This window comes from Scheffersomyces xylosifermentans (assembly GCF_036884685.1).
Source record: "Scheffersomyces xylosifermentans strain CBS 12540 chromosome Unknown RJT20scaffold_8, whole genome shotgun sequence".
Lineage (NCBI taxonomy): Eukaryota > Fungi > Ascomycota > Pichiomycetes > Serinales > Debaryomycetaceae > Scheffersomyces > Scheffersomyces xylosifermentans.
In genome coordinates, this window is record NW_027042946.1 from 214,780 (window position 1) to 240,285 (window position 25,506).

The 25,506-nt window shown below is 40.2% G+C and overlaps 11 protein-coding genes across 11 annotated transcripts; 6 read left to right on the forward strand and 5 right to left on the reverse strand. All coding sequences in view use genetic code 12, as the record gives it.

Annotated features, from left to right (window-relative positions):
- The first annotated feature begins 1,145 nt into the window (after nt 1–1,145).
- On the forward strand, nt 1,146–2,377 carry RJT20DRAFT_131054 (uncharacterized protein). Its single transcript, XM_064917919.1, has one exon. It carries the CDS (start codon nt 1,406–1,408, stop codon nt 2,297–2,299), a length of 894 nt encoding a protein of 297 aa, XP_064771776.1. The 5' UTR covers nt 1,146–1,405; the 3' UTR covers nt 2,300–2,377.
- RJT20DRAFT_131056 (uncharacterized protein) lies at nt 2,378–5,126 on the reverse strand. Its single transcript, XM_064917920.1, has one exon. The coding sequence runs from the start codon at nt 4,782–4,784 to the stop codon at nt 2,505–2,507; it is 2,280 nt and encodes a 759-aa protein (XP_064771777.1). The 5' UTR covers nt 4,785–5,126; the 3' UTR covers nt 2,378–2,504.
- A 1,966-nt stretch (nt 5,127–7,092) lies between these two features.
- RJT20DRAFT_62457 (uncharacterized protein) lies at nt 7,093–8,283 on the forward strand. The gene has a single exon (XM_064920992.1). It carries the CDS (start codon nt 7,328–7,330, stop codon nt 8,108–8,110), a length of 783 nt encoding a protein of 260 aa, XP_064771778.1. The 5' UTR covers nt 7,093–7,327; the 3' UTR covers nt 8,111–8,283.
- On the reverse strand, nt 8,284–9,244 carry RJT20DRAFT_62470 (peptide alpha-N-acetyltransferase complex A subunit). Its single transcript, XM_064920993.1, has one exon. The coding sequence runs from the start codon at nt 9,105–9,107 to the stop codon at nt 8,457–8,459; it is 651 nt and encodes a 216-aa protein (XP_064771779.1). The 5' UTR covers nt 9,108–9,244; the 3' UTR covers nt 8,284–8,456.
- Nucleotides 9,245–10,000: 756 nt separating this feature from the next.
- Nucleotides 10,001–11,457, reverse strand: RJT20DRAFT_131063 (TRAPP subunit). Its single transcript, XM_064917921.1, has one exon. The coding sequence runs from the start codon at nt 11,210–11,212 to the stop codon at nt 10,466–10,468; it is 747 nt and encodes a 248-aa protein (XP_064771780.1). The 5' UTR covers nt 11,213–11,457; the 3' UTR covers nt 10,001–10,465.
- A 1,190-nt stretch (nt 11,458–12,647) lies between these two features.
- On the forward strand, nt 12,648–13,706 carry RJT20DRAFT_137177 (uncharacterized protein; the record flags this gene model as incomplete). The annotated part of the gene is made up of 2 exons (XM_064918549.1): nt 12,648–12,678; nt 12,853–13,706. The coding sequence occupies 2 exons, from the start codon at nt 12,648–12,650 to the stop codon at nt 13,704–13,706; spliced, it is 885 nt and encodes a 294-aa protein (XP_064771781.1).
- Nucleotides 13,707–13,777: 71 nt separating this feature from the next.
- On the reverse strand, nt 13,778–14,922 carry HCR1 (translation initiation factor eIF3 subunit j). Its single transcript, XM_064920994.1, has one exon. The coding sequence runs from the start codon at nt 14,680–14,682 to the stop codon at nt 13,849–13,851; it is 834 nt and encodes a 277-aa protein (XP_064771782.1). The 5' UTR covers nt 14,683–14,922; the 3' UTR covers nt 13,778–13,848.
- Nucleotides 14,923–14,971: 49 nt separating this feature from the next.
- Nucleotides 14,972–17,206, forward strand: CTM1 (cytochrome c lysine N-methyltransferase; the record flags this gene model as incomplete). Its single annotated transcript, XM_064915940.1, has 2 exons — nt 14,972–16,213; nt 16,280–17,206. Exons 1-2 carry the CDS (start codon nt 15,461–15,463, stop codon nt 17,204–17,206), a joined length of 1,680 nt encoding a protein of 559 aa, XP_064771783.1. The 5' UTR covers nt 14,972–15,460.
- A 954-nt stretch (nt 17,207–18,160) lies between these two features.
- On the forward strand, nt 18,161–18,673 carry TRX1 (thioredoxin). The gene has a single exon (XM_064917922.1). The coding sequence runs from the start codon at nt 18,239–18,241 to the stop codon at nt 18,548–18,550; it is 312 nt and encodes a 103-aa protein (XP_064771784.1). The 5' UTR covers nt 18,161–18,238; the 3' UTR covers nt 18,551–18,673.
- A 454-nt stretch (nt 18,674–19,127) lies between these two features.
- On the forward strand, nt 19,128–21,045 carry RJT20DRAFT_122552 (glutathione reductase; the record flags this gene model as incomplete). The annotated part of the gene is made up of 1 exon (XM_064915941.1): nt 19,128–21,045. The coding sequence occupies exon 1, from the start codon at nt 19,612–19,614 to the stop codon at nt 21,043–21,045; it is 1,434 nt and encodes a 477-aa protein (XP_064771785.1). The 5' UTR covers nt 19,128–19,611.
- On the reverse strand, nt 21,029–24,606 carry PTP3 (tyrosine protein phosphatase). Its single transcript, XM_064917923.1, has one exon. The coding sequence runs from the start codon at nt 24,194–24,196 to the stop codon at nt 21,332–21,334; it is 2,865 nt and encodes a 954-aa protein (XP_064771786.1). The 5' UTR covers nt 24,197–24,606; the 3' UTR covers nt 21,029–21,331.
- Nucleotides 24,607–25,506: the final 900 nt, after the last annotated feature.

Sequence of the window (25,506 nt, forward strand, 5' to 3'; positions counted from 1 at the left end):
CTGAGGGTCCATTGTACCCCACTCTTTGTAGGTCTCTATTCGAGTTTTCCTGGATTACGGCATTTCCAAACAATGAAGAATTCAGGCCATTAATTGGCACCTTCTGCTGATTTTCACCAGCTCTGACGGCGTCTGGGTCCACGTCTATATCTGTAATTTCGCTCTCGTACTCTTGTGATACAAATGACATTGTATTGGTATTATTGAATGTGCTGGAAGCGGATTCTTCTGGTACTGACGGCGACGGAGTTCTCAGGGAAACTGGTTTCCTTTGTAACAAATCAAGAGCACTGTTCTGTCGATTCTGGTACACTATATCTAAAGAGAAAGGTTTCTCCAGAGGTTTCTCAAGATCTATTTGGTAGTCTCTTTCTATAACAGTTCCAGTAGAAACACCGTCGTTTTCCTTCTCTTGTAACTTTCCAATTGCAGTTTTTCGTGTTTTGTCTTTTTCGTTTTCTGCCCTAGGATCCATAGCGACACCTATCCATTCCTATACCCAAAGACAACTCAAATAGCAACTATTCCTCTAAAGAACATCCATGAAGAATCATATACTAAAACACCTCTCTTCACTAAACACACGCGAAAAATGATTGATTTTTCAACATGCGCGCGTCCCAAAGAGGAAGGGCTGCAATGTGATGTTGATAGTGGAGGTGGAGGTGGAGAGGTTGTAGTGGTGGGTTGAGAGATGGTGTAAGTTGGGTAGAGATGTGTAAGGCATAAGGTGGATTCTGGCTATACAGCTGAATCGAGAAATACGAAGAATTCCTTTTTATTTCTGTTAAAATGTGTCTAAATGTTAGATACCTGATGGGAAATGAGCTGCGAATGCTTAATATAGTATACATAGTTAACTATAGTCGATGCAAACACAAGAACAGACAAATACGACTTGAACAAAGAAATACACGCTAAGACGGACTAAATACCTACCGAGAGTAAAGAGCGACCCTTCTTCTCTTCTCTGAACAAATCGCTCCATAATAAATCAATCTCCACTACTACTCCCATAACTACAATTCGAATTCATTCCCTCTCCCACCACCTCTGTTACTAGTACCAGCTTCCACTGCGTCATTGAAAAACTTTAAAAATCATCGCATAAGAAATATGTCAAACTTGTACATATATACATCATTATGCATTGAAGCTAGCGAATATATAAATAATATTATAACTTGAGATCAAATTGGTTGTTGAAGAGCATACTAGGGTTGTTAAGTGCTAAGAAAAGCTCGTTCATTCGTTTCAGTTAGTTACTCATCGAGTTGAAGATTGCAGTCTCTACACTTTTTTGAAACAAATCATACAAAAGACGTCATTCTCAAATACCAATTAGCCAGAAATCTGTAATATTCATTTTCACTTTTAATTACATCAGAACAACAGCATAAAGGAGATGTCGGGCTTCCAATTTAACCTCAAGAGGAAGGAAAATCCACTGGGTAACCCTGGCGGCAAGGGCATCAAAATAGCACTTGGAAAGAAACCACTTCCATCAAAAGGATTGAAAAAGACTGGCACCATTGCCAAAAAAGCATTAAACAACTCTGATGATGAATCTGACGACGAAGGAAAAGTCGTATCCATTGATGCGTTTGATTCCAAGAAAGGTGGAGCCATCGCTGGAAATCAAGCCGTATCTTTGAAAGCTAAAGTAGCCCCATTAGTGATTGAACCACTGGACTTAAAGAGTACTATTGATCACAAACGAAGGAAAGTATATACGCCTAACCTGGAGCAAGATGAGTCTAAACTTAGAGAAATGGAAGAGTTAGAGAGAAAGAACAAACTCCAGTATGGTATCACAAATTTCTCGAAAGCTGAAACAAGCATTGATTCCACAGCTTCTAATGTTGTTGCTCCCAAGGATGATAAGATAGAACCAATAGTTCTGAAAGATGAAAGAATACGACAATCGCTATTGAAAGGAGAAAACTTACAACCAGAAACAGTAATAGTACAAGATGACGAATCCTTCCAAAGGGCCCTAGAGGATGCTCCGGACGAAGATTCCGAAGAAGAATACAATAGAGTTCCTGTCGAACAATTTGGTGCTGCTCTCTTAAGAGGAATGGGATGGAAACCGGACCATTCCAAATCAAAGACTTCCAAGAGTCCTACCAATGCAGAGAATATTATAAAGAATCGCAAGCAAGGTGTTCTTGTTGGTATTGGAGCTAAACCTGTTGAAGCAGATCTCATGGAGGATATAGTTGGCAAAAGAGTAACCAAATTCGAAATTCCACTTGCTAGGAGAGACAGAGAAACCGGAGAGATAATACGGGAATAATTCTAATATGAGGCAATTGGTCTACAGTTTGTATAATTAATGATGTGATGATGTATATGTACAAGAATAAATAACCATAAGTATTCAATGTGACCGTTGTAAACAAATGTGATAAATAATAAATAGGTAAACCGCCTCTTTATAGACTATTCCAAGTCTTATTTCCTTTATAACGTTATAGTGTTCATTGCTCTTTAAAAGCTCTTTATACCATAGCTCCTAAGCCAAGAAGTAACAACTGACTAGCAAGAGAGTGGGACCACAAGGAATTCTTCTCGTGGATGATTCTCTTTTCGTCCATCTTGATCATTTTCAATAAATCTTCATAGATGTCACTGATTATGGAATCGAAAATCGCAGTCTGTGTCAAATCATCGGTATTATATAAATGGGATAACTTTTCAATCACCGTAGTTTTGATAATAATTGGATTTGGATGCTTGTGTGACGATGTTGCATGATGGCTGTTGGATCCATCAGATGAAGAGGCATTGGCCTCATTACTTACGTCTGAGTTATTAATGAAACTGATCAACAGACGTAAGTCTTGCAATGAAATAAAAGGCGATGACGAAGCTGCCATAGGCAAATGCTTGGGTAAGCTAGCCTTCAAGTCATAGAATTTGACCTTGACGTTAACAAGGACATACTCAGACTTGTTGTGTTCGTCACTGTCTTGTGAGGGCTTGGAAAACGTGTGATAGATAGCAGCAATAGCACCTTTCAACAAAGTTGCATCGCTATTCTCACTTGCACCGGTTTCTTCCCTTGGTTTGGTAGCACTAGCGAGTTCGTTGAACAATTCAGATACTACATTACTAACACGCTTGTACTCTTGACTTAACTGAAACTCTGAATCAATCATGTCCGGCAATTTGATATCAGCGATTATTTCAGCCTTTCCGTTAACAATCCAGTTAAGTTTCAGTTGAGGGTTGGCACGAGATAATGCTCCCATATCGATACCGTCTAACTTGAATCTGACTATCTTGTTATCTTCAACAGGAGTAGGGTAGTAATGGTTAATTTCTTGTCTCTTGTGAATGGTGAACATAGAGTCATTAATGGCTCCACTAGCATTGTTAGCATTAAAGAAGTCTATTAAGATTCTGTCACCTCTTAATCTCGGTAAATCAGCATTGAAGATAGAAATACGTAATGGTGTCTCTGTGGAGTCGTTGTTATACACTTCAAAGTATGAATCGTGGATCTTGACATGTTCCAATTGATAGTTAGGATCCATTAGCATTGGAAGAGTCTGCTTGCTATTCTTTATTGAGCTCAATTCCTCTACTTCATGGTCTCCCAAGTCGTATTGGAAATGGATATTGTCATTATGTCTGTTGTGAGAGTAAGTTAACGTCTCTTCCATACGTTTCTCTGGAAGTTGTTCAACCTTAACTTGGCTCTTTTGGTTCTTAAGGATCTTAGCATTCATACCGAAGATTTCAAGATCGTAAATCAAGCCGTTTCCTTCATACCATTTGTTGAACGAAAGAGTAACTTCTATAGCTTCGACACTGGCCGAAAACCTTGTAAATACACCGGCTTTTCCCTCGCTATCATTGCCATCTCCTGATATGATCTTGAAGTTCTTGAATCTTAACTTTCCATCGTTCAACTCGGGCAAAATGCTACCTTTTTGGAATTGGAGCTTGACTCCCAATCCGTAAGCTAAGATTGAGCTTGTAACGTAGCCCAAGATGCTGTTATCCTTATTCTTGAACTCGTCTTCCTCGTCGTCTGAGTTCTGTAATGAGCTGATACTTCCCCAGAGATGGTCAAAGTAATGGATAGAGTACATGGTCATTAAACCAAATGTTGTTGTTCCCAAGATGATCCAGAGCAAGTTACCCATTACCATCCACGACATGAATGCTGAAATCACATCAAGAGTAGTGGTGTTATTGTTATTTCTACTCAAGGGCCATTTGAGATGGACTATGAGTCTTGAGAAGGAGTTACTGGCTTGAGATAGGAGAGTTGCTTTGGTCACTGGTGGTAATGCTGGTGGTAATTTGGTAAATGCTGGTGGAGGAGGTAATTGTGCTGCTTCTGGTGGTGGTGCTGCTGCTGCTAAGCTTTTATGGTTATTGCTGTTACTGGTACTGCTCCTCTCGATGGCATTGCTCTCTATGCTATTGGTACTTTCTTCCTGATTTGATTTAGAAGCTGCTTCTTTTTCCTGAATTTGCTGAATACTATTCCTACCCTCTGGCCCTCTCACCAGACTGCTGTTGAGCCTCAAACTCGAGCTACTGAACAGTCGTACTTCTGTGAATGCTGTGTTAATGCTTAAAACCCTCTGCTGCGATGAGCACAAAAGAAGATGCTGGCTAAACTGCCTATGCTGCTTAAAAATCGGTCTTGCAACCAATTTCCTCGGTTGAAAATGCACAGAATGGTTCATTACCTCCTTGGCTACGATCCTAGCACCTGGAAACAACCTTCTGGCTCCTCCAACGGTGGTTATACCCAACTTCATGCTATGTTGAACCCTTTAATGAATGCGAAAATCGGCTGTTAGCGAAAGCGATGTTGAATGCTTCACTGGGGGGTTTTTCTCGGTTTTTTTTTGGATGGGCACGATGGCACACTGGTGGCCTTATGGAACAGGACGACTCTACGGTCCTTAAGGAAGTTTCTATGGTAATAACAACAATAACTATCAACTAACCACTGGTAGAGGAATTATAAAAACCTCTCTTTTCTAATTTGCTTGAGTTTTTCAGGAGAGAAGCCCTTTCCTTTTGGAAGAAACAGAAATTTTGGAATAAAAGTGGTGCGGAGGGGGTGTATATAGGGTGCAAGGGGGAGGCAGGTTTGCTGTGGTGCGTAGAGTAGTGTAGAGTAGTGTGTGGTGTATTCAGTAGCGTATTGACTAGCGTATTGACTAGCGTATTGCCTAGTACCCGGTGCGGTAATTCACGTCATTATTTTGCTGGTTAGTTAATAATATGGGGTTTGGTTACGGTTACGGTTATGATTATGGTTATATGGGGTAACCTGTCTTTTGGGACTATCGGAGTAGTTTACCCTTGATATTTTTTTCTTTTGTTTAATTACGTTTCAATATGAATGTGAATGTGAAGGTAAGTGCTGTTCAAACCGTTTGGTGTCCATTTTGACATAAAACTCTCGTTTGTCACAACTCTCGGTTGTTACATCTCTCATTTCTTCAGTGGCTCAATTCTTCTTGTCATTTTTTCATTTTTTTGCACTCTCCTTTCGTCATCTTTAAAATCTGAAGAATCTCTCTCCATCCACTTACCCGTCTTGCTACTCAAACTTGCGCTTCTAACCAGGTCCTGCCTAACTCCATTAAGACCGCCTGGATATTCCTTTCCTCCCCCACACAACGATTTGAGTTGCCAGGAAGTTAATACTAGAAAATAATTAACTATCAAAAGCAACACTACACCGTAAAACCCAGAACTATTCCGTCGATCTCCTTGCTTTTCATACTTTGTCCCTGCCCAGTCTCGTGTCCCGTCCCGGTATCGTGTCCTCTCCCACATTCCTCTGCAATCCAAGACTCTTCTTGCAACTTCTCCCAAGAAATACCCTGATCCTTGGGGGTCACATTCCCACTAACGGAAACCGAAAAAGTCACGTGAGTTTCTCGAATTCCATAACCCCGGCTATAATTCTAAGATGATAAGAGTCTGGAAATGTCATATCATATCAAATCATTACATTGGTAGAAAAATGGTATGCTCAAGTGAAAAGTTAAGCCATTGCCACCGAGATGGAATAATTGTAAGACCAGATCGTAACATTTTCTATTCTTCACACCACCAAAGTCGAAGAATGTTTTCCATATCACATCCCCGTATATGTCATGTCTCCCTCGGCATATCCTTTCTTGTTCTTCTCTTCTTTTGTCTCCTTTTCACTCTCGTCGTTCCTTTTCACTTCTCTTCTCACTTCTCTTATCTTCTAAATGGCTAAACTCCAAGCCTGAGCAGACTGTACATCACGAATAGCATGTTGTACATCACCTAATGGTATCTACACATTGCATATTACAACCCTCTAATTACACCAATACCTCACTTCAGGTCACCCATCTACTTAGTCCTCTGTATCATCTACGAACTCTAATCTCCCAGCTAAGACTCACATCTAAGCTGCCAAGACTCACAGCTACGACTCACAGCTAAACTCACAGCTAAGGCTCACAAGACATTTCACAGTAACCACTCACTATGACAACTAAGCACATACTATACACATCTACACTATAGATCATACACACTATAAACACACTATAAACACACTATAAACACACAGTATAAAACACACACTGTAAACATACACTGTAAACAGCACACTATAAGTCTCTCATAGGTAAACTCATAAAGAAACACATAAATAAACTCATAAAAAGACTCATAAAGAAACTCATAAGCAGCACCCATAAGTAGCTGCACACGCTTAATCACTTAATCACTTAATCACTTACCACATCACCACTTCACCGCTTTACCACTCAATCACTTAACTTAATCTCTTACACTCAACCACTTACCTCTTAACCACTTTAGCCCACTGTATAAACCCATACCAACTACTATATACATGTAATATATATATCGTATATCGTATATACATAGTATGTATATCGTATATAATAATATTTATGTAGTATATGTAGGGTATCTATAGAGCATATATATAGCAAATAGTATATACGTAGTATATATAGTATACTTAGAGTATATAGTATATATATAGTATTTATGTAGTATATATAGAGTATATATAGAGCATATAGTATCTATAGAGTATATAGTATATATATATAGTATACACAGTATATATATATAGTACACATAGTATTTGTAGTTACATGTACACTAACTATATATACACCCACACCACAATACCACACTTCTTCCCCTGCACACAGACCCCGATGAGGAAAGTTTTTTTCCACTATGCAGAAACATCAAATCGATGTTTAAATGATTACTTCTCTTATCATTACGGTAAGAAAGAAGAGGTATCCCAGTGACGAAATCGACCATGGCTGCTCCCACCGCGATCAAATCAGTGGCAGAACCCACTGCTACAAAACAATCCGAGTCTCTCCCAGTATCTGCCGAGGAAGATGACGATATGTTGATAGAAGCTTCAGGTATTCCAACAGAAACTACCAAAGAAGACAAGGAGGAATCCTCGAGTAAAGACGCCACCGGAGTCGTTTTAGACGAAAGCGGAAAGCCTAAGTTTGCTGCTGCCAGCAGTAGCGGCATGAAGGTCAAGTTGGAGAGCAGAAAAGTCTCTGTTCCACCCCACAGAATGACCCCATTGAAGAATACATGGCCAAAGATATACCCTCCATTGGTGGACCACTTGAAATTGCAAGTCAGAATGAACCTTAAGACCAGAACCGTAGAATTGAAGACTAACAAGAACACAACTGACCAAGGTGCTTTGCAGAAAGGTGCTGATTTCGTGAAAGCCTTCACCTTGGGTTTTGACGTAGACGATGCCATCTCTTTGTTGAGATTGGATGATTTATATATCGAGACCTTCGAAATTAAGGATGTCAAGACCTTAACCGGAGACCATTTGTCCAGAGCCATCGGTAGAATTGCTGGTAAGGATGGTAAGACTAAGTTTGCCATTGAAAACGCAACAAGAACCAGAATAGTATTGGCCGACTCCAAGATTCATATCTTGGGAGGTTTCACTCATATCAGAATGGCCAGAGAGGCTGTCGTGTCGTTGATTTTAGGTTCTCCTCCAGGTAAGGTTTACGGTAATTTACGTACTGTGGCCTCCAGAATGAAGGAACGTTATTAAACGGGTTTCTTCCTGATCTTGTCCCAATTGCATGCATTAACTTTTCTTCTTTGTAAAATAGTATTATTTAGTAGAGCTACATAGCCTAGTGTTGGTTGTCTTTCAATACATTCATCTTGAAATCTGGAATTGTAGAGCTTCTTAGGAATACAATTATATAATTCTTCTGCATCAACTACGTCTACAACAATCCGTTACAATCACTGTTTCACTATTATTATATTAATCGCTGGGAGCTTTCTCTAGCTCAAAGACTAGTATGTACGGGAAAATGCAAAGTTGATGCCCTCAAATCAAATAGCAAACTTTTATCTATGTGTATGTCTGCTTGTGGATGTTGGATAATCTACAAGTCTTCTAGCAAATCTTTGGTCAAGTCGTCGGTTTCTCCCTTCTGAGCAAGAGAAGGAAGAAGCTCTTCCAACTTCAATGACAATCTCATGGCATAAGCATCTTCTCCGTCCTGATAGTACGACTTTTCAATAGACGTCACCTCGAAGTTCAACGAGTCTCGGTACAAGTGCAATGCTGCTCTGTTGGACTTTCTAACATGCAACGATACATATTGAGCATCAAATGATTCACACATGGCATAAAGCGATTGACGCATCAACTTCTCGGCTATTCCCATTCTACGGTAGGTTCTCATCACCGACAACGATGTGATATGCCCATGAGGAGTTTTGTCGTCCGCTTCCGGGTCATCTTCCATCTTTCCCAATACGTATCCAACTATCTTCTCTCCTCTATTAATGTATGCTGAGTCTCCTTTAGGATCCTCTATCACCACCGGCAAAAACCCGTTTTCTTCGTCGTTTTCGTCCTCCTTGGTGTTGACAATATCGTCGTAGGTCGTCGCCACGAAACTAGCTTGCGGCCAAGACAAAATGTGGTACATGTAATACTTCAACTGGTAGTTTTCTGGCAAGTTATGCAAATTGGCATTTTGCATTGCCTGTATGTCGTTGATGGTAGCTTGTCTTATAGTTATACCCATGATTGCCAGATTGATTTTTTCCCGAGCCGCTGTATTCTACAACTTTCCCTACACTTGGTCTACAGTTTTCCTATCGAACAACCCAATAAAAGATCAACTAACCTCCGAAATCACAGATAGGAAACAACTGAAAAATCACCATTTTCGATATTTCACTGAAAATTGATTTTGTCGACGAGAGCGGACTGCATGTGGGTGGTGTGAGTACTGCGGTAGGGGTGTAGCGAGTTAGCGGCATGGGTGTTTGATCATGGATATAGTGGGTGGATCGATTTTAGTATGGGGGATGTATATGTTTGGTGGGATTAGTTTTGTAGTGGGAGTTGTGAGAATGGGTGGTGGTATGAGTGCTGAAGTGAAGAATTGGGAGGTTTTTGGCATATTGAAACGGGGTTTTTTGGGGGACGGGATGAGTAGTGGTGGGTCCACTGTGCTCTTCTGGAACCGCAGTCAATTGCAAATGCAAAATTTTGCAGCTAACGGTGTTAGATGGGGTAGGTGGAGATAGGGAAGTGATGTGAATTATCTAGCCAGGAGGAGGGAATGAAGTTTAGGAGTGATGAGGTTTAGGGGGAAGTGGTATTTGGAGGGAATAGTGCTTATGAAGGAAAAGTGCCTAGGAGGGAATAGTGTCTAGGAGGGATGGTTAGAGATGGAGAATAATGAGACCAGTCGAGGGTGGGAAGATATAGTGATATGGTAAGTTAGAAATGAAAGCGAAGGAAGTTTGGTAAATAAAAATAGAGAGATTTTGGAATAAAATTGAATAGAGAAGATGTTGCATCCTTACAACTTTAAAAGCAATCACTAGGATGTACAACTTCTATGTTTGAAATCAATACAATGGCAATTGGTAGATATTGGTCATAGCCAGTTCAAATTGAAAAATAAAAGCGTTTAATAGTTGTGCTGGAAAAAGAATGTCTAGAATATCGTCTAGTCTAATATGTTCTGTATATGTATTAGGCGTACTATAGCATTATGTATGCAACTACTCTGTCGTTGACATATTGCCGATTGGAAGCAAACCACCTAAATTGAGCCTTATGAGGATAAGTTTACCTCTTTGTAATGAGTTTACCACTGCATCCTTCTTTAGCTGTATATTGACAGCTGTCTTCCCATCGGGGTCTCGTTTCCTATTCGGAGAGCAGAAACCATCTGAGAACAATAGCATTCTATGTAATGGCCACTTTTTGAGTACTCAATTTTCGTCAAACAATCCTCCTCGTGGCTAAGATGTGGCCATGTGTACTCGTCTCTTAGAAGCTAAACTATTGATCTCCCTGTTGTTAACCACTCATAATCATAATAGCAGTCAATGCTTCTATCTTGTATTTATCATTGTCTTCTAACCCCTACGAGAAACGTAAGCTCTCCCTGATCATCAACAGCTCGTCGAATTTGATCAAAAATACTGTCCTCAATGGAAAGCCATCCAATGGTACAGAATGGGCCGTGACATCGGCATGGAAACTGGCGGAGTCCAATGCTCCCTCTATTATACCAGCCATAAATGCTGCACAGTTCAAATTACCGTAGTCCTTCGGTATACTGATAAACTTTGATATTAAGGGAACATTATCAATGATCATGTACTCATTTGTCACGTCTTGTGACTTTTCTAACTCGTTTGCTACCTTTCCAAAGATGGATTTCCAGAAAGTTCCGTGGATGAATTGAAGTACTTCTATAATACGGATTTCTCTCTTACTAGTCTTGAATCCCTCTCTGAGCTTGTTCAATTCGAGGAATCGTTGTCCGATCTGGTATCCGAGGCCATTCAATCTCGTTTCTAGGTCCTGAATTCCTTTGGAGTTCTTGTGGGACCAATTGACTATTTCACAGAAGAGAAATGAAAGAGACGATAAGCTGATTTCGTTGATTTTCTTGCTGTTAATGTTCTTGTCATAGATTGAGTTTGCTGACGTTGGCGTGAGGGTGATTGTTTTCCTGTTCAAAAGGATATTGGAGGTTTCTGGGGTGATGCTATTTGACGCCGGTCCCACTGACGGGTTGTACCCGAACCCTGTCCGGGAGATATCTGAGATGCTGAGGGTCGATAACGACGACGCCGAGGGGAGGATGATATCCTCGTTCGACATTATGTGTATTTGGGGGGTTTTGTGAAAGGGAGACAATCTGTGGTGGTGTGTGGAGTTGTAGTTGAAGTACAGTCTTTCAAACAGCGGTTAAATGAGAGTCTCTTGGTGAACCACGAAGAATGCAAGAGAAGATGAATAAAAGTGAATTTGCAGAGCAGAGCAGATGGAAGTTCAACGTGAGATCAATGCAATATCAACGTATGATCAACGTAAGATCAATGATGATTAGATAAGATAAACAAGATGATTGAAAGAATGAACAAAAGAAGAAGAAGAATCATAAAAAGAAGAAGAACCAAGAAAAGTCCACTTAAAAATGGTAGCCGCTACGTTCCTGTATATAGTGTGTGCTTATGCTGTGTGTTTATGCGGTGCACAGTAATAAGATAGTATCTATGGATATATATATGTATTTGTATATTATGTACAAGATGATTATAGTCTTTAATGAACATGAGTTGTTTTGTAATTGTAATGGTCATGGCAAGAATCTCTTGAGGTGATAATAAAATCACGTATTTAGACACATCTAAATTGATACACGCGATCAGATGGTTGTACTGTGACTTAAGAGAACCTGGAGGATTGTATGGTCCTGTATATATGTGCACCTCCATATCTATCCTCTATATCTATGTATCATTATCAAACTGCAATAAGGGGAGTCTTTCTTGTATTATTTGGTAGAATTTATGCCCACAAAAGTCTCGAATACACACTTACCTAAGCTAATCTCTACTAATAAACAGTGGTAACTAGAAGAGTGTCTTATGAGGTAAGTTGATAAAATTGGAATCACCACGATTGTGTTCCTGTATTTAATGTATCCTTCAACTCAGGCTTTATATGTGAAAATCATCCATGGTACTATTAGCTAGCAAGATAGAGTCTATTACTATCGGTAAGAAAACTGCAGAATAGAGGTAGTTACTAACCAAGAATGGAGCTTTCATCGTTAAGATAGAAATCTTCCACAAACTATGAATAATGAAAGAGTTCTACTTCGTAGCCATTGTATTTGATTGTCCTGTATGGAGCTTTATCTTAAAGATATCGTATATATATATATATACATTAATTACTAGTACTACGGTAATAAAGACAACGTCGAAATCATGAATAGTAGTGCCAAAAAAAGACATTTTCCCTTTCAGAGTCTACTTATCTAATTTTAGTAAATCTATCACTTCCATCACATATAATCGCTCCCATTTATTCGTACTAATAGCACATACTTCAGTATAGCCTAATTGAGTGGAAGGGAAAGGAACAGTCATGCATACAAACAAATCTAAAAATCCTGCATTCTGACCCAGTGCCTCTTGTGACCATGTTCATTTTGTGTCATTTGGTCGATTTGGCTGTAAAAATCGACTTTCTTCAAATTGATGTTGTTTAATGATGTTCTTCCTTCTTCTCCATAAATGGTAATAAGATGGTTCAAAGAGATCCAAAAGTTGTAAAGGGTCAGTGAATACCGAGTAAATTCTCCTACCGGAATTTCAGAACCCGATTAGGTCATTTCATGATAGTAGCAGCTATCAAAACGTAACAATGAACTAACGTTTTTTGCAGCAAGACGGAAAGGCTCTAAAAAAGACCACAATGAAGTTGAGAAGTACAGAAGAACTCTTCAATAGGCAATCTTAGAAGTCATGAAAGCTCAAATAAAGAAAAGTTAGAAAAAGGAAAGAAAAGTCTGAACTCAAAAGAGTCTATGCTCAAACAACAACACGAGAACCCAAAAGGGCTTGTCAAGGAGAAATCAGACTTGGCTCGAAAACTACTGGAAATCTTTGAAGATGAAAGTAAGAAGAAAAGGAAAGTCAGAAATACAAAGAAGCCTCAGAAGGAAACCATTTCAATTGGTGACAATACTAACAAATTTGGAGATCTGTTTCAAGCTACTTCGACTCCCCACAATTCGCTAATTATCGTTCCTCTCGAAGCAAAACGGGTAGAACAGATCCAAGGAAACATTCAAGTTCGGAAAGTTCTACCTATAATCAACAAATCACGAACCACATCAAAAATGATGCTTCCTGTGGATTCTGAGTTTAACATCAGTACAACTAAAGATGCTTCTGGTGAAGTGGATTTTTCTCAAATATTTGACAATACTGAGAATAATGGCGAGAAGAAAACAAAAAGGCTGGAGCATAATAACCATATCAGCAACGTTGAATCTGAGTTCCAAAAAAATGATCCATCCTTCCTTTCAGGACACCAACCAGAAGAGATCCCTAATGAGCTCCTCAAAGTCTTGCCCAAAAAGACTGGAGCGTTCTCGGTCAAAACTCGGAAAGGGCTCAGCAAACAAACGAAACAGAGACACATCAACCAACCAAAAAAAGTACTGTTCAAGAAGCCAAAATTGAATAAAATCCTAACTTACAAGCAATTGATGAAACGGGCAGCAAAAGGTAAAGACCCAATTGACCTCATTGGCGATAGTGGATTTGTCATATTTAAACGAAAAATCGCAAACAGGTGAATCCTTTACTCCCCCTACACTTTAATTCTCACTTATACTGCAATAGGTAACGATGTATTAATACCCAAAAAGCTAACTATATATAAATCTAAGCCAGAACCGAGAAGAAAAGAAGCGACACTATTATACACTAATGCTTCATTTACATGAAGTCATCGAAGTCGTCGTATTGGTCGTCGACACCGTCGAAAGCATCCTTCTTGAATCCTCCTCCGACATTTGGCATAGCTGCCTTGGCCTTCTTCTTACCAGCACCACCAGTTGCAGTTCCTCCTGATTTCTTCAATCTAGCTAATCTCTCAGCCTTTTCCTTGTCCTTGATAGTGACGTTCAAAGTGGAAATCAACTTTCTGAGGTTCTCCACAGATAATGGCTCGGCCAAATCTCTAACCAAGTCAATAGCCAATGAAGTGGAGTAGTTCAAGATAGAGTCATCGGCCAACTTAGTCAAAGCTCCACCGACAGCTTTTCTCAACTTCTCGTACTCCTGTTTATTTGTGGGTTGGAACAATGGATGCTCTTCAAGTGGAGTGTCCTTGGTCAATGCAGGTTTCTTTTGAGCAGCAGCTAAACGGGCTCTTTCCAATCTCTCTCTTGGGTGTTCATTGACATCAAATTCGTCATCTCCAGCTACACCTAATCCGCCAAACAAGTCGGCGGCGTTGTTCAAATCGGCCTTTAATTCGGCTTCCTTCAACAACTCCTTTCTGGTCTCCTCGTCGAGGTCTTCGAAATCCAAGTCACCCTTTGGTTTGATTCCCAACTTCTTGGCCTTGGCCTCTTCTTGCTTTCTCTTCAATTCGGCCTTTTCAGCTGCCTTTTTGGCTTCAGCTTCCTTCTTCTTCTTGGCTTCTTCTTCCTCATCTATATCCCATGACTCCAAGAGTGCTTCGTCTTCTTCTTCATCTTCCCATGAGGCAGCAGCCACGTTATTCGCCTTTGAAGGAACATCGAAATCTTCGTCGTCCCAAGCCATGTTGTTCGCTCTATTCTATCAAAATTATCACTATCCTTATAAGATTTCCGGCCACAGCCTACACCAACACACGACATGTATTATAAAAACTTTTTCATAGTTTGAAACAGGTTGGATTTGTGTGCAGTGCTCTAGATTAGGAACAGTGCAACCATTTAGGATGCAAAGAGGAATGAGGTGGGTGGAGAGAGAGGCAAGAGTAGGGCGAGGGTAGAAGAAAGGCGGTGTTGCAATATGGAGAGAGAGAGAGAGAGAGAGAGAGAGAGGCGGTACTACTTAGAGTTGGGAGATCGAATTGGTTGATTTGTTTAAGTCAATGGTCATGAAAGGAGAGTTCTCGGGTGATACTACACACATAATACATATGGATTAGCGCAACTCGGCTTTGCTAGGTTTTTTTTTGTTACATAAGTTCAACGGTGGAACATTTCCCTGATCAGCCCATAAATACAACAGAAGATAAGTTCCTGACATACCCATCGCATGTCAAGCTTGCAGGGTTTATAACAACGTTTATTAGAAGCTAAATTCCACCCCTTGCAAGCGAAGATTTCTTGGGCCCTGCCTTCCGACGCGATAACGGTGTCCACGACGGTTTCTTATATAAGCAGAAAATAAGGACATCAGATCATTCCCACACATTTCAAGGAAGCCTAGTCACCGAAGGGTTCAGCCTCATCGTCAGTGGAGCATATTTATAATCGGGCGAAACAGAAGAAGTTCAAATTTGAGATCGTGAAACTCTTCCACTTACAATTTCATTGTGATTTCTCTTCAAATGCCGTACATAGAGCCTCCAGATCTCGGCATTCCTGGAGTCTCTGATAACGCCCGGCTCATTGAATGGATCGACGATTACAACTTATGGTTGCACCCCAATCTTAGCATAGAATCCAGTCCTCTTGGTGGCATCGGTCTCTTTTTCAATGACGACAATATCAAAGTACCAGAAGATGAAGATGAAGACGATCTCAGAGTCCTCAGGATTCCCAGCAATTATGGACTTGATTATTTGAACCTATTGCAGCTTTTACACATTATGAAAGTCCGGGATAAAAGTTACGACACAATCCCTATAAAGGAGTCAGAATTGATTGTTAATATTCTAAATGGCCTTGAGCCAACATCAGAGACCCAAATCCTTTGCTGTTACTTAACAGGAATGGCTATTCTCAAAAAGTTACGCAAAGGGCGCAAATTGTCTTACTACAAAAATTCTCCATTGATCCCTTATGATATCTATTTGGAAATACTCCTCAACACTTTCACTTTAGACTATCCCGAAGATCCTGTTGGAGATGAAGATGAATTTATATTGGACTACGTAAAGAAAGCAAGGAACATCAGATTTGAATACGATTCATTAATCGAACAGTTGAACGTCCTCTACAACCAAGAGCTGGTTCAATTTGAGGAAGTCCTCCCATTCACAACATTCTACAAGATTGCTCTTGCAGTTAGATCGAGAACCTTGGAAATTCCACATGAGTCAGAGGATGGTAGATCCATGCGTTCCCGTAACAACTCCGTGGTGGATGAATTTGATGGTGAAGAATTCGATGACCTTGTGAATAATCTCAGTCTTGAAGATACAAAGCAAGTCACTGTAAATAACCACGACTTCTACATTAATGTGACTCTAGTCCCAATCTTGGATTTTGCTAATCATAGTCATAACAATAATGCTTACTTCGACATAGATCGCAGAAACGGTGATATTATTTTGAAGATAAAGAAAGACAAGTTGAAGAACTCAGGCAAATTTGAAGTCACAATCAGCTACTCTCCAGTAGAAAGTATACAACACTTCATTACTACCTACGGTTTTATTCCATCCTTAATTGAGGGTGATGAAAAACATTTCCAATTGTTCGAGTACAAGTTTCCTCGTCTAGATGACTTCGTCGAGAATGGAACCTATATTTGTAAATGGCTCAGGACATTGCCTCAAATACAGTTGGTCATTGGTAACAACGAAGTCTATTTGAACTTTTTCAACAACAATTTTCCATTTCTTTTTATCGACGGTTTAGAATATAATGAGAAATGGCCAACTATAGCAGTCCAAAACTTCAAGGAGTTTAATCAGCTTGACGATGAGTACGACATTGATGATGAAGAAGTGGCAACTATTTTGATGCATCAAGAAGAAAGATACGACGTAATTAATGGAGTCCAGTCGATAGGCTTGAAATACAAAGGAAAGGTTATTAAAGATTTAAGTTCAATTTTAGAACAGACAGGTTACGAAGACGAAGATGCCTTTGATGAGCTAATTCATAAGACTATTAAGTTCGTAGTTCATTACTCAGAGGTAGAGATCAAAAAAATGCCGCTTAGGAAGCCTCGCAATAGCTTTGATGCCATGGTCACTTCGTTTCAAAAGTTCAAACACCATATTTTGCAGTTGCTTATCTCCAAATACAACTACCAGCCAAGGTCATTAATTTTACCAGAAGACATAGCTGAAGAGGAATGGGAGACTAATTATAGATCGGTTCCAAAGGAGTTACCTTTAGAATAAAGGATAGAAGTTTTATAGACTGGCAGTGGAATCTGCTTAATCTACGATATTAATAGCATTAGGGATATGAAACGAAATTAGTAAATGGCTGCAAAGCCCGGTGGTGTAAACTTAATTTGAAGTCTCACTTTAAGGAACTTCCACCAGGCAACTTTTCACACGAGCACTCACAAATATGCACACAATCTCTTATCTGTCCTTCTTGCACACCATATTGGAATATACTTGACATTACCGACCATTCCCCATAACATTCCAACCCCGTAGCAACCCATTCAAGGAACCAGAATTGCGCCCATTTAGGCTATCCTTCCATATGCACACGGAATATGACTATGGTTCAATCGACCGAAACGGCTCCATGTCAAACATCATTGCTGCAATAGTTAATTTGATTTCATAAGCTTATTATATAGCACGCCCCATCAACCCCCCCCTACCGAATGCAGTTTACCAACAAACCTAAGGTTAGCGAGACACTTTAAGTTACAATTTCATCCCTGTCATGGCCTTAGAAACTCATTATGGTCACCCCCCTGACAAATACACCAGTTTTCACAGCTTTCACCATGACCTTTTGCTGCCATCTCCACCATTCTCATCAAAGAATCTTCCAGAACCACAGCTGCAAAAACGGTACCGCACCGGAATCGACCATATTTCTAATCAGACCGTCTGTTACTAATACTTTGTTTTATGTGATCCCAGCACCGGCTTTTGTCTGACGTGCCGCAGCCGTACGCTTAATAACACGGGACTAATTTGCGCCCATGACTGACACCATTGGAATACCTCAACAGTAAGCAAACGGGTTCCTACAATGTCTTCGGCACACGTGACTCTGGCACAATTTGTCATCGGCCACTACTCCAGACTCGCAAAAGAAATCAACGTCCGCCGAAGTATAAAAGGAAATAGATATCGTTGATTAAGGAGATATAATTAGTTTTAGGAAGTATCGATAGATATCAATTGATTCTTTATCAGTCACCAAAAAAAAATATAATTAATACACACAAATAAATAGACATAATGGTTGCCACAATTACCAGCAAACAAGAATTTACTGACGCTTTGACCCATGACGGATTAGTCGTTGTCGACTTCTTCGCTACATGGTGTGGACCTTGTAAGATGATTGCTCCATTGTTGGACAAATTCTCCAAGGAATACTCCAGCGCCAAGTTCATCAAGGTCGATGTTGACGAGTTCGGTGAGATTGCCCAAGAATACGAGGTTTCTTCCATGCCAACCGTCATCTTCTTCAAGGAAGGTAAGATTGTCAACAAGGTCATTGGTGCTAACCCAGCTGCCTTGAAGCAAGTTATCTCTGCTAACGCTTAAAGTTAGATAGATCCCCCACTTTAATAGATAGTACGGAGAGTTGTACTTATATGTACCATTTTTATTTATGTAGCTTTAATCAACAGAGCTTCTGATTAACAATAGAATAACCATACGCGTTGCAATTTTTTTGCCATTGTAGTATAATGTAGTGTAGAGAGCATAGCAATTGAAATTACCATGAACTAGGAACTATGAAGATGCGACGAAAACAAGCAAAGATCTACATATTGTTGTGTGAGGAAGTGTCTTCAACACTACTACGACGGTTGTTTGTCAGAAATGACACTCTCTTCCATACTTCTCGGGTACCCTATACCAGTGGTGGTACCCGTTAGCCGTAATGCCCAATAGTAGTATAAAGTCCGAAATACTATAGGTTTTTTTGCAATCATTGGGATTAGGAAGGTAACAATAACTGGCAACAACAGTAACCAGTGGTCTGACACAAGCAATGTATTGGAGTTGCTATATAATACTCAAGATCTTGTTTTCTCTCATATATATATATATGCCGTTGTGAGCATCTTAGTAATAGTTACTATACTATAGTCTATATAGACGACTTTTGATATAAGCTGCTGTGCTTCAATATCCTAAACAAATGTAGATTTAAAGTTCACTAACACAAAGAAGGGCTGCAGAGTCAGTTCCACGGATGTGACACCCACGGAACAGCTTTAATCACCGTTTCCTATGTCAATTTCATGTAGTGATCTTCCTTCGTAGCCATGGTGCCTCAATTTACATGTATGCGTTTGCCTGGTAACGCCGATCTAGTTAACACAACGGAGACGAACCGGTTAATACCTCCCCAGAAACCTCACCAGACGAATCATACTGTGGTAATATGCGATCCCCACTCCATATCGGCTTAGAGGCCCCACTCCAACGTCTTGGATCGTGGCAGCTGTGGAACCCCTATGATTGCAAAAAGTGTGGTTCGCAAATACGACATTACATTGCAGCCATATATAAATAAAGACAGAACTACCTTGGAGTCTTCATAACATGTCAAGATATGATAGCATCTCTGATATATCTGTAAGAAGTAAGCAAAGATGACTGTATCAGAAAACAAGTACGATTTTATTATTATTGGCAATGGCCCCTCGGGTATCCATGCTGCAACCACGGCAGCCCAATTGGGACAGAAGGTGTTGATTGTAGCCACTAGGCTCGGGGGTACTTGTGTTAATATCGGATGTATTCCAAAGAAGATCTTGTGGGAATCGGCCAAATTGATCTCCAATAACCCTTTTGCCGAGTATTTAGGTATTAAAAAGTACTCGGCAGCTTCTGCAATTTCGTATGGTGATGTTGACTGGCCTGGTCTCACTGAGAGAAGAGATGCTGTTTCTGGTGGTATCAACACTTTATATGCTGGTTTCTACCAGAAATTAGGAATTGACGTTGCTTTCGGCTTTGGAAAGTTTGTCAATAAAGATGCCGACGTTGAAGTTGCATTGAACCAAGACCAAACCATTGGAAAGGAAGAATACAAGAAAGATGCCACAGTAACTTTCGCAGCCAAATACGTTTTGGTAGCCTCGGGTAACCAGGCAGTTGTTCCAAAGGATATTCCAGGATCTGAGTTGGGAGACACTTCGGATGCCTTCTTTGAGTGGAAGAAGCAACCAAAGTCTGTGGTGATCATTGGTGGTGGCTACATTGGAACTGAATTGTCTCAAATCTTGCAAACGTTTGGAACAAAGGTAACTCTTGCTATTCGTCATGATAAGATCTTACGCCGTTTTGACGAGTCAATTCAAGATCAGCTTACTAAAGCTACAGAAGAAATAGGAGTTGACCTCAGAAAGAATGTCACCGTCACCAAGATCGAGAAGTCGAATAATTTGAAGAAGGTAACCTTCTCTGATGGTACTGATGCCGAGGCAGAAGAAGTAATTTGGACCATTGGCCGTAAGCCACTTTTCGACTTGGGCTACAAGGAGGCTGGAATTGAGTTAGGACCAACCGGAGGTATCAATGTTGACGGGTTCAACAAGACTACCAATGATAAGGTGTACGCTGTTGGTGATGTCCTTGACAAAATCAATTTGACACCAATCGCTCTGCAATCTGGTACTTACATCCCCAGAAGACTCTTTGGTGGAGCTAAGATTCCAGAATATGACTATGACCAACCTTACCCTGCTGTTATCTTTGCCCATCCTGAAGTTGGAACCATCGGTTTGACTACTAAGCAAGCTGAGGAGAAGTACGGAAAGGATAACATCAAGACGTATGAGGATTCCTTCGCTTCCCTGTTCTACCAAGTTGCTCCACAAGACAAACAACGTAAGAACTACTACAAGTACATCACGGCAGGAGAAGATGAGAAAGTAGTTGGATTCCACCTTATCGGTGACAACGTCACTGAGGAAATCCAGGGTTATGTTCTTGGTATCAAATTGGGAGCTACAAGAAATGACATCTTGACTACCATCTTTGTCCACCCTACAACAGCTGAATGGAAGCATCATGACTTCTAGAGTACATTCTTTATATTAGTCTCCTATTCTACTCTCTTTATAATGTAATAAGTATATTTCTAGCTATTACTACAAGCGTAACAACTGTGCTACGCTATCCAACCCTGTATTAAATTTATAGAGCAAAGCCCGCAAGCCTGCTATGAATGTTATAAGACCAAATAACATTTGGTGTTATTCGCCACTTTGTATTAGTGGCAGAAATGAAAATATAAATGCAAATTTTAAGAAAGAAAGGCAATCTGTAAATGGGCATAATTATGATTCTCAACGAAACCCTTCAATCTTAGTTCTTGGAATTGGTCTTCTTGAGTTCCGCATAAGAGTCGATGAATTCGTGCACTATGTCCAAATAAATCAAATCATTCCAACTACTCTTCGTAGTTGGGGCATTGTCAACTTTTCCGTCGTTCAAGTAATGTAACAACACTTCATAAATCAAGAAGTACTGTCTCAAATTTTGCACCATGGAAATACGTTGTTTTCTGAAATTGTTAACGATGGAGTAAATTGGATCGAATTCCAATTCCTTCTTCTTGATGTTTTTAAGAATGTTGATAACTGTGTCTACCGTACACAATGTCCCAGTTCTTCCGCAACCTGCTGAACAGTGTATAATTGTAGGATAAGAGCAGTTAGATATGTCCAAACGGCTGAGTATGTAATGCTTCAACATAACTAATTGAATAATCTCAACTGGAGTCAGCACAGTGCCCATATCTGGCCAAGATAATAATTGAATCTGTAAGACCTTATGATTAATCACCTTAACATCAGATGACATTGTCATACTAAAAGCACGAATGATCAAGTAATCATGTAGTTTTTGTTCGTTATCCAACTTCAACTTGATAGTGTCCTTATTAGATTTATAGACGCCACTTTTCCAGAAGGGTGAGCACTTCATAACTCCGTTCTCGATCTCATCAGTTAAAGATATAATCAAAGGAATTCTCAAGTTGATAAGAACTTTCCAGAAGTCGCCCATGGTTTCTTCCAATGGTCCCTGAGTAGCAATATACTTTAGATGCTTGAGTAGGTCAGGAGAAACTGTAGCTAGCAGGTCTAATGTATCAATAGGATTAATGTATGATGCGTTAATGTAGTCTTCAGGAATCTGCTGTTGAACCATTAAATGATTATCTTCACGTTCTTCTGCATTATCGTTCAATCGCACTCGAGAATGTTCATACAAGAAAATGTCCTTATATCTATTCTTGTGACCAAATTCAAACCCACAACTTATAGTAGGCGCAACTTCGTTATCGGCCAATGGAGATAGTACATTTGCAGTCGACTTCTGGAGTGAGAGTGCTGAAATAAGACGCTTTTGTTCGTCCTTTTCAAGGGCGTAAAAATCATCATTAATCTTTGTAGACTGTTCGTTAGTTACAGAATCCAAAACTTTTGATTTCATCCACTGTGGGAGTTGAGACCTATCTGCTGGTAAGTTCTTCAACTTAAAGAGATTAATTGCATTCTTGCTTAGAATCTCGGAAACTGCTGAATTAGAAGAAGACTCGGCAATGGACGAAGGAACTGCGAGTTCTTCGTTATGTCTCAACTTGAACATGTTAACGTTCTGCTTTGGTAAAGTGAAATTACTAAGTATTGGAGTACTCGTCTTGTCAAATGATGAGGAACTTGATGGTGTAGATCTCTGGTATGGGGAAAGTTCAGCAACAGAGTGTGAGCGGTATTTTTCGGTGACAATGATAGGAGGAAGATAGTTGTTGAGAGAGTCGTTTTCCCTTGAGGGCGACATGCTTGAACTACTACCAACTTCAAACAAATCGGGCTTCCTGATGGCAAATTGACTAATGGTAGAGTCTATCAAGTGAATCAGATGTTTTGATTGCATGAATGAACTGCAGTTAATGAACTTATTACACATGTGGTATAAGTTGGACGAATTAGGAGCAGAATCGTAAAGAACAATAACGCCTTCGAAGTCGTCAGATGCTAAGAACTGGTTAAAACGCAACTTCTCATAGTTTGGAAGAGAGTTAATACATCTAAGAAGAGTGAAGTTTGGCCTCTTGAGAAGAGTCGATGGTAAGCAAATGTTCAACGCATTCTTTACATGACCCTTGGCAAAATCAGTAAAGGGCCTAATGTCGATAACGAGAACATGTTCATCATTAAATGGGATTGAAATATCTTCCACTGAGAAGTACTCTATACGTGCTTCATTCAACTTTTCAATCTGTTGTTTGTAATTCTGTGAAGGGAGATAGGAAAGTCGCCTCTGCTGTTCGCTTTTAACAGAATCAAATGAAAGATCGCTGCCATTAAGTGAAAGTGATGGAAGTGTTATTTGTTTCTTGAGCTTCTGAGAAGGTGGAATATTGAACAGCGGCACTGGAACTGGCACTGGAACTGGAATCAGTGGTAATCTCGAAGTATTAAAGGACGGTTCAATAGCAGAAGAAGCCTTTGGAGCTTGTGTCTCGTCGAGCTCGTTGAAGGAAAGAAGTGTAGGATAGACTGTAAGGGACAGGTTATGCTTATGCTTGGGTAAGCGGCGAGTATCGGCAGTGTCCTCATCTACTAGCGTTTCTATGGAATCGTTTATGCGTTTAGATGAATCGTATATCGTGAGATCTGAAGTATTCGATGATATGGACGATATGGAGTCGTTAATGCTTTTGTGTTGGTTACAGGTTGTAGATGCTGGTAAGGTGGTATTGATATGCTGTGGAGGTTTAGTGTGAGTAATTGTTGTAGGTATTCTGCTTGTGGTGGGGTTCTCGGAATGGTTGTGGACAGGTTCGTTTGTGAATTTGAACGAGCCGAGTGAGATGGTAGAGCCAGGAGCATGGATTGAGGGATCATTTAACGAGATGATAGGCTTGGTGGATGTGCTGTTAGGTATACTTGAACTTGAGATTCCATTACTGCTGGTACTTATGTTAATATTGTTAATGTTACCGTTGTTGTTGGCGATACTGTTTCCGTATTGGTTCGCTGGAGGACTGAACGACGTCTTTATCTTGAAATAGTCGCCTCTCAGTGTGAATTTGGATGGCGTCAGACCGTTGGTTGGGTTAAAATAGTCACAAGCCGTTGTAGTTGAACTCTCACCGGCTTGAGACGGCGTCTGAGGAAACGTGAAGTTTGGCAGAGCGCATATGGACGGCGACGAGCTCATTTTGGATGTTTTGAATCACAAGTTCCTGCCACGGCGGATGATGTAATGAATGCAAAAGCGACAGTTTTATATCAAAAATGGCGATTTTTTGGCGTAAGCGGCTAAATTATCGCCGTTATGGCTGAGCAGTGGTTTTTGGATCACGTCTGGTGCGCCCAGCGGGATAACAAAGCGACTACGACGTGAAGGAACTGGGGTTTCTTGTCCCGATGGGAGTCACTGTGGATGGATGGCGGTAGGAAGAGATGGCACTAGAGTTGATGAATGACTCTAGGTAGTATATTGTTGAAGTTGGTAAAGAAGCGCGGCAGCCAAGTAGTAAATTAAATACCGTGGTAAGTCAGTCAGTCAGTAAGTGAGTAAGTGAGTTGAGTGAGTTGAGTGAGTTGAGTGAGTTGAGTGAGTTGAGTAAGTAAGTAAGTAAGTAAGTAAGTTAGATGGTAAAAAAGAACTGAGAATAAGAATTAACAATGATAATAATAATAATAGTAGTAATAATAATGATGATAGGACCAATAATAATATCAACAAGAACAGAAATAATAGGAAAGAATAGGAATGAATATAAAAAAAATATCCACAGGTAATATTAATAAATTAATATATTGACAAGAAGAAGAAGAAGAAGAAGAAGAAGTAAGATGATGGCGACAGTGACAGTTATTTGTAAGTTTAAGTCTACGTCTACGCCTACGCCTACGTTTACGTTTTACGTTTACAGTTCGTATGGCGTATGGCGTATGGGATAGATATTACTTGGACGAGTTGTACGACGACAGAAGACAGATCGCAGCCAGACAGCAGACAGCACAGGAAGCACAGGAAGCACATGAAGCACAAGCAGAAAATCGAGACCAGTGAGTATGATGGGTTTCTTTTTTTAACTGACGTTATGACGTTCTAGACTATTGGCGGTAGTAAGAAAATACAATAGGAGATATGCGGGATTTTCGATCACAAAACGCACCTACTAAGAAGGAGAAGTTAAAAATTAAGATGTCGAGTGCTGGTAGGAATTACCAAAGCAGAAATATGGGAAAAGAAAGGGAGAAGAGCTGCGGGAGGAGGAGCGATCTGCTGCGTGGTGGTGAGCAGCGGATGGGAATACCGACGACGACAGTCCAGGGAGGGAGTGTGTGGCGCCGCTATGAATTGAGACTCGAAACGAGAGTAGTACGGAGTGCTCCAAATGGAAAGTGCTCCAAGAAACGGGGTAAATGAAGCTTAGGTAGGAGGAATGGCTTCTGAAACTCCATTAGCTAGTGCAGTGTACACAAGACTGCTGGCCTGATGGCTAGTGTTTACTAGTC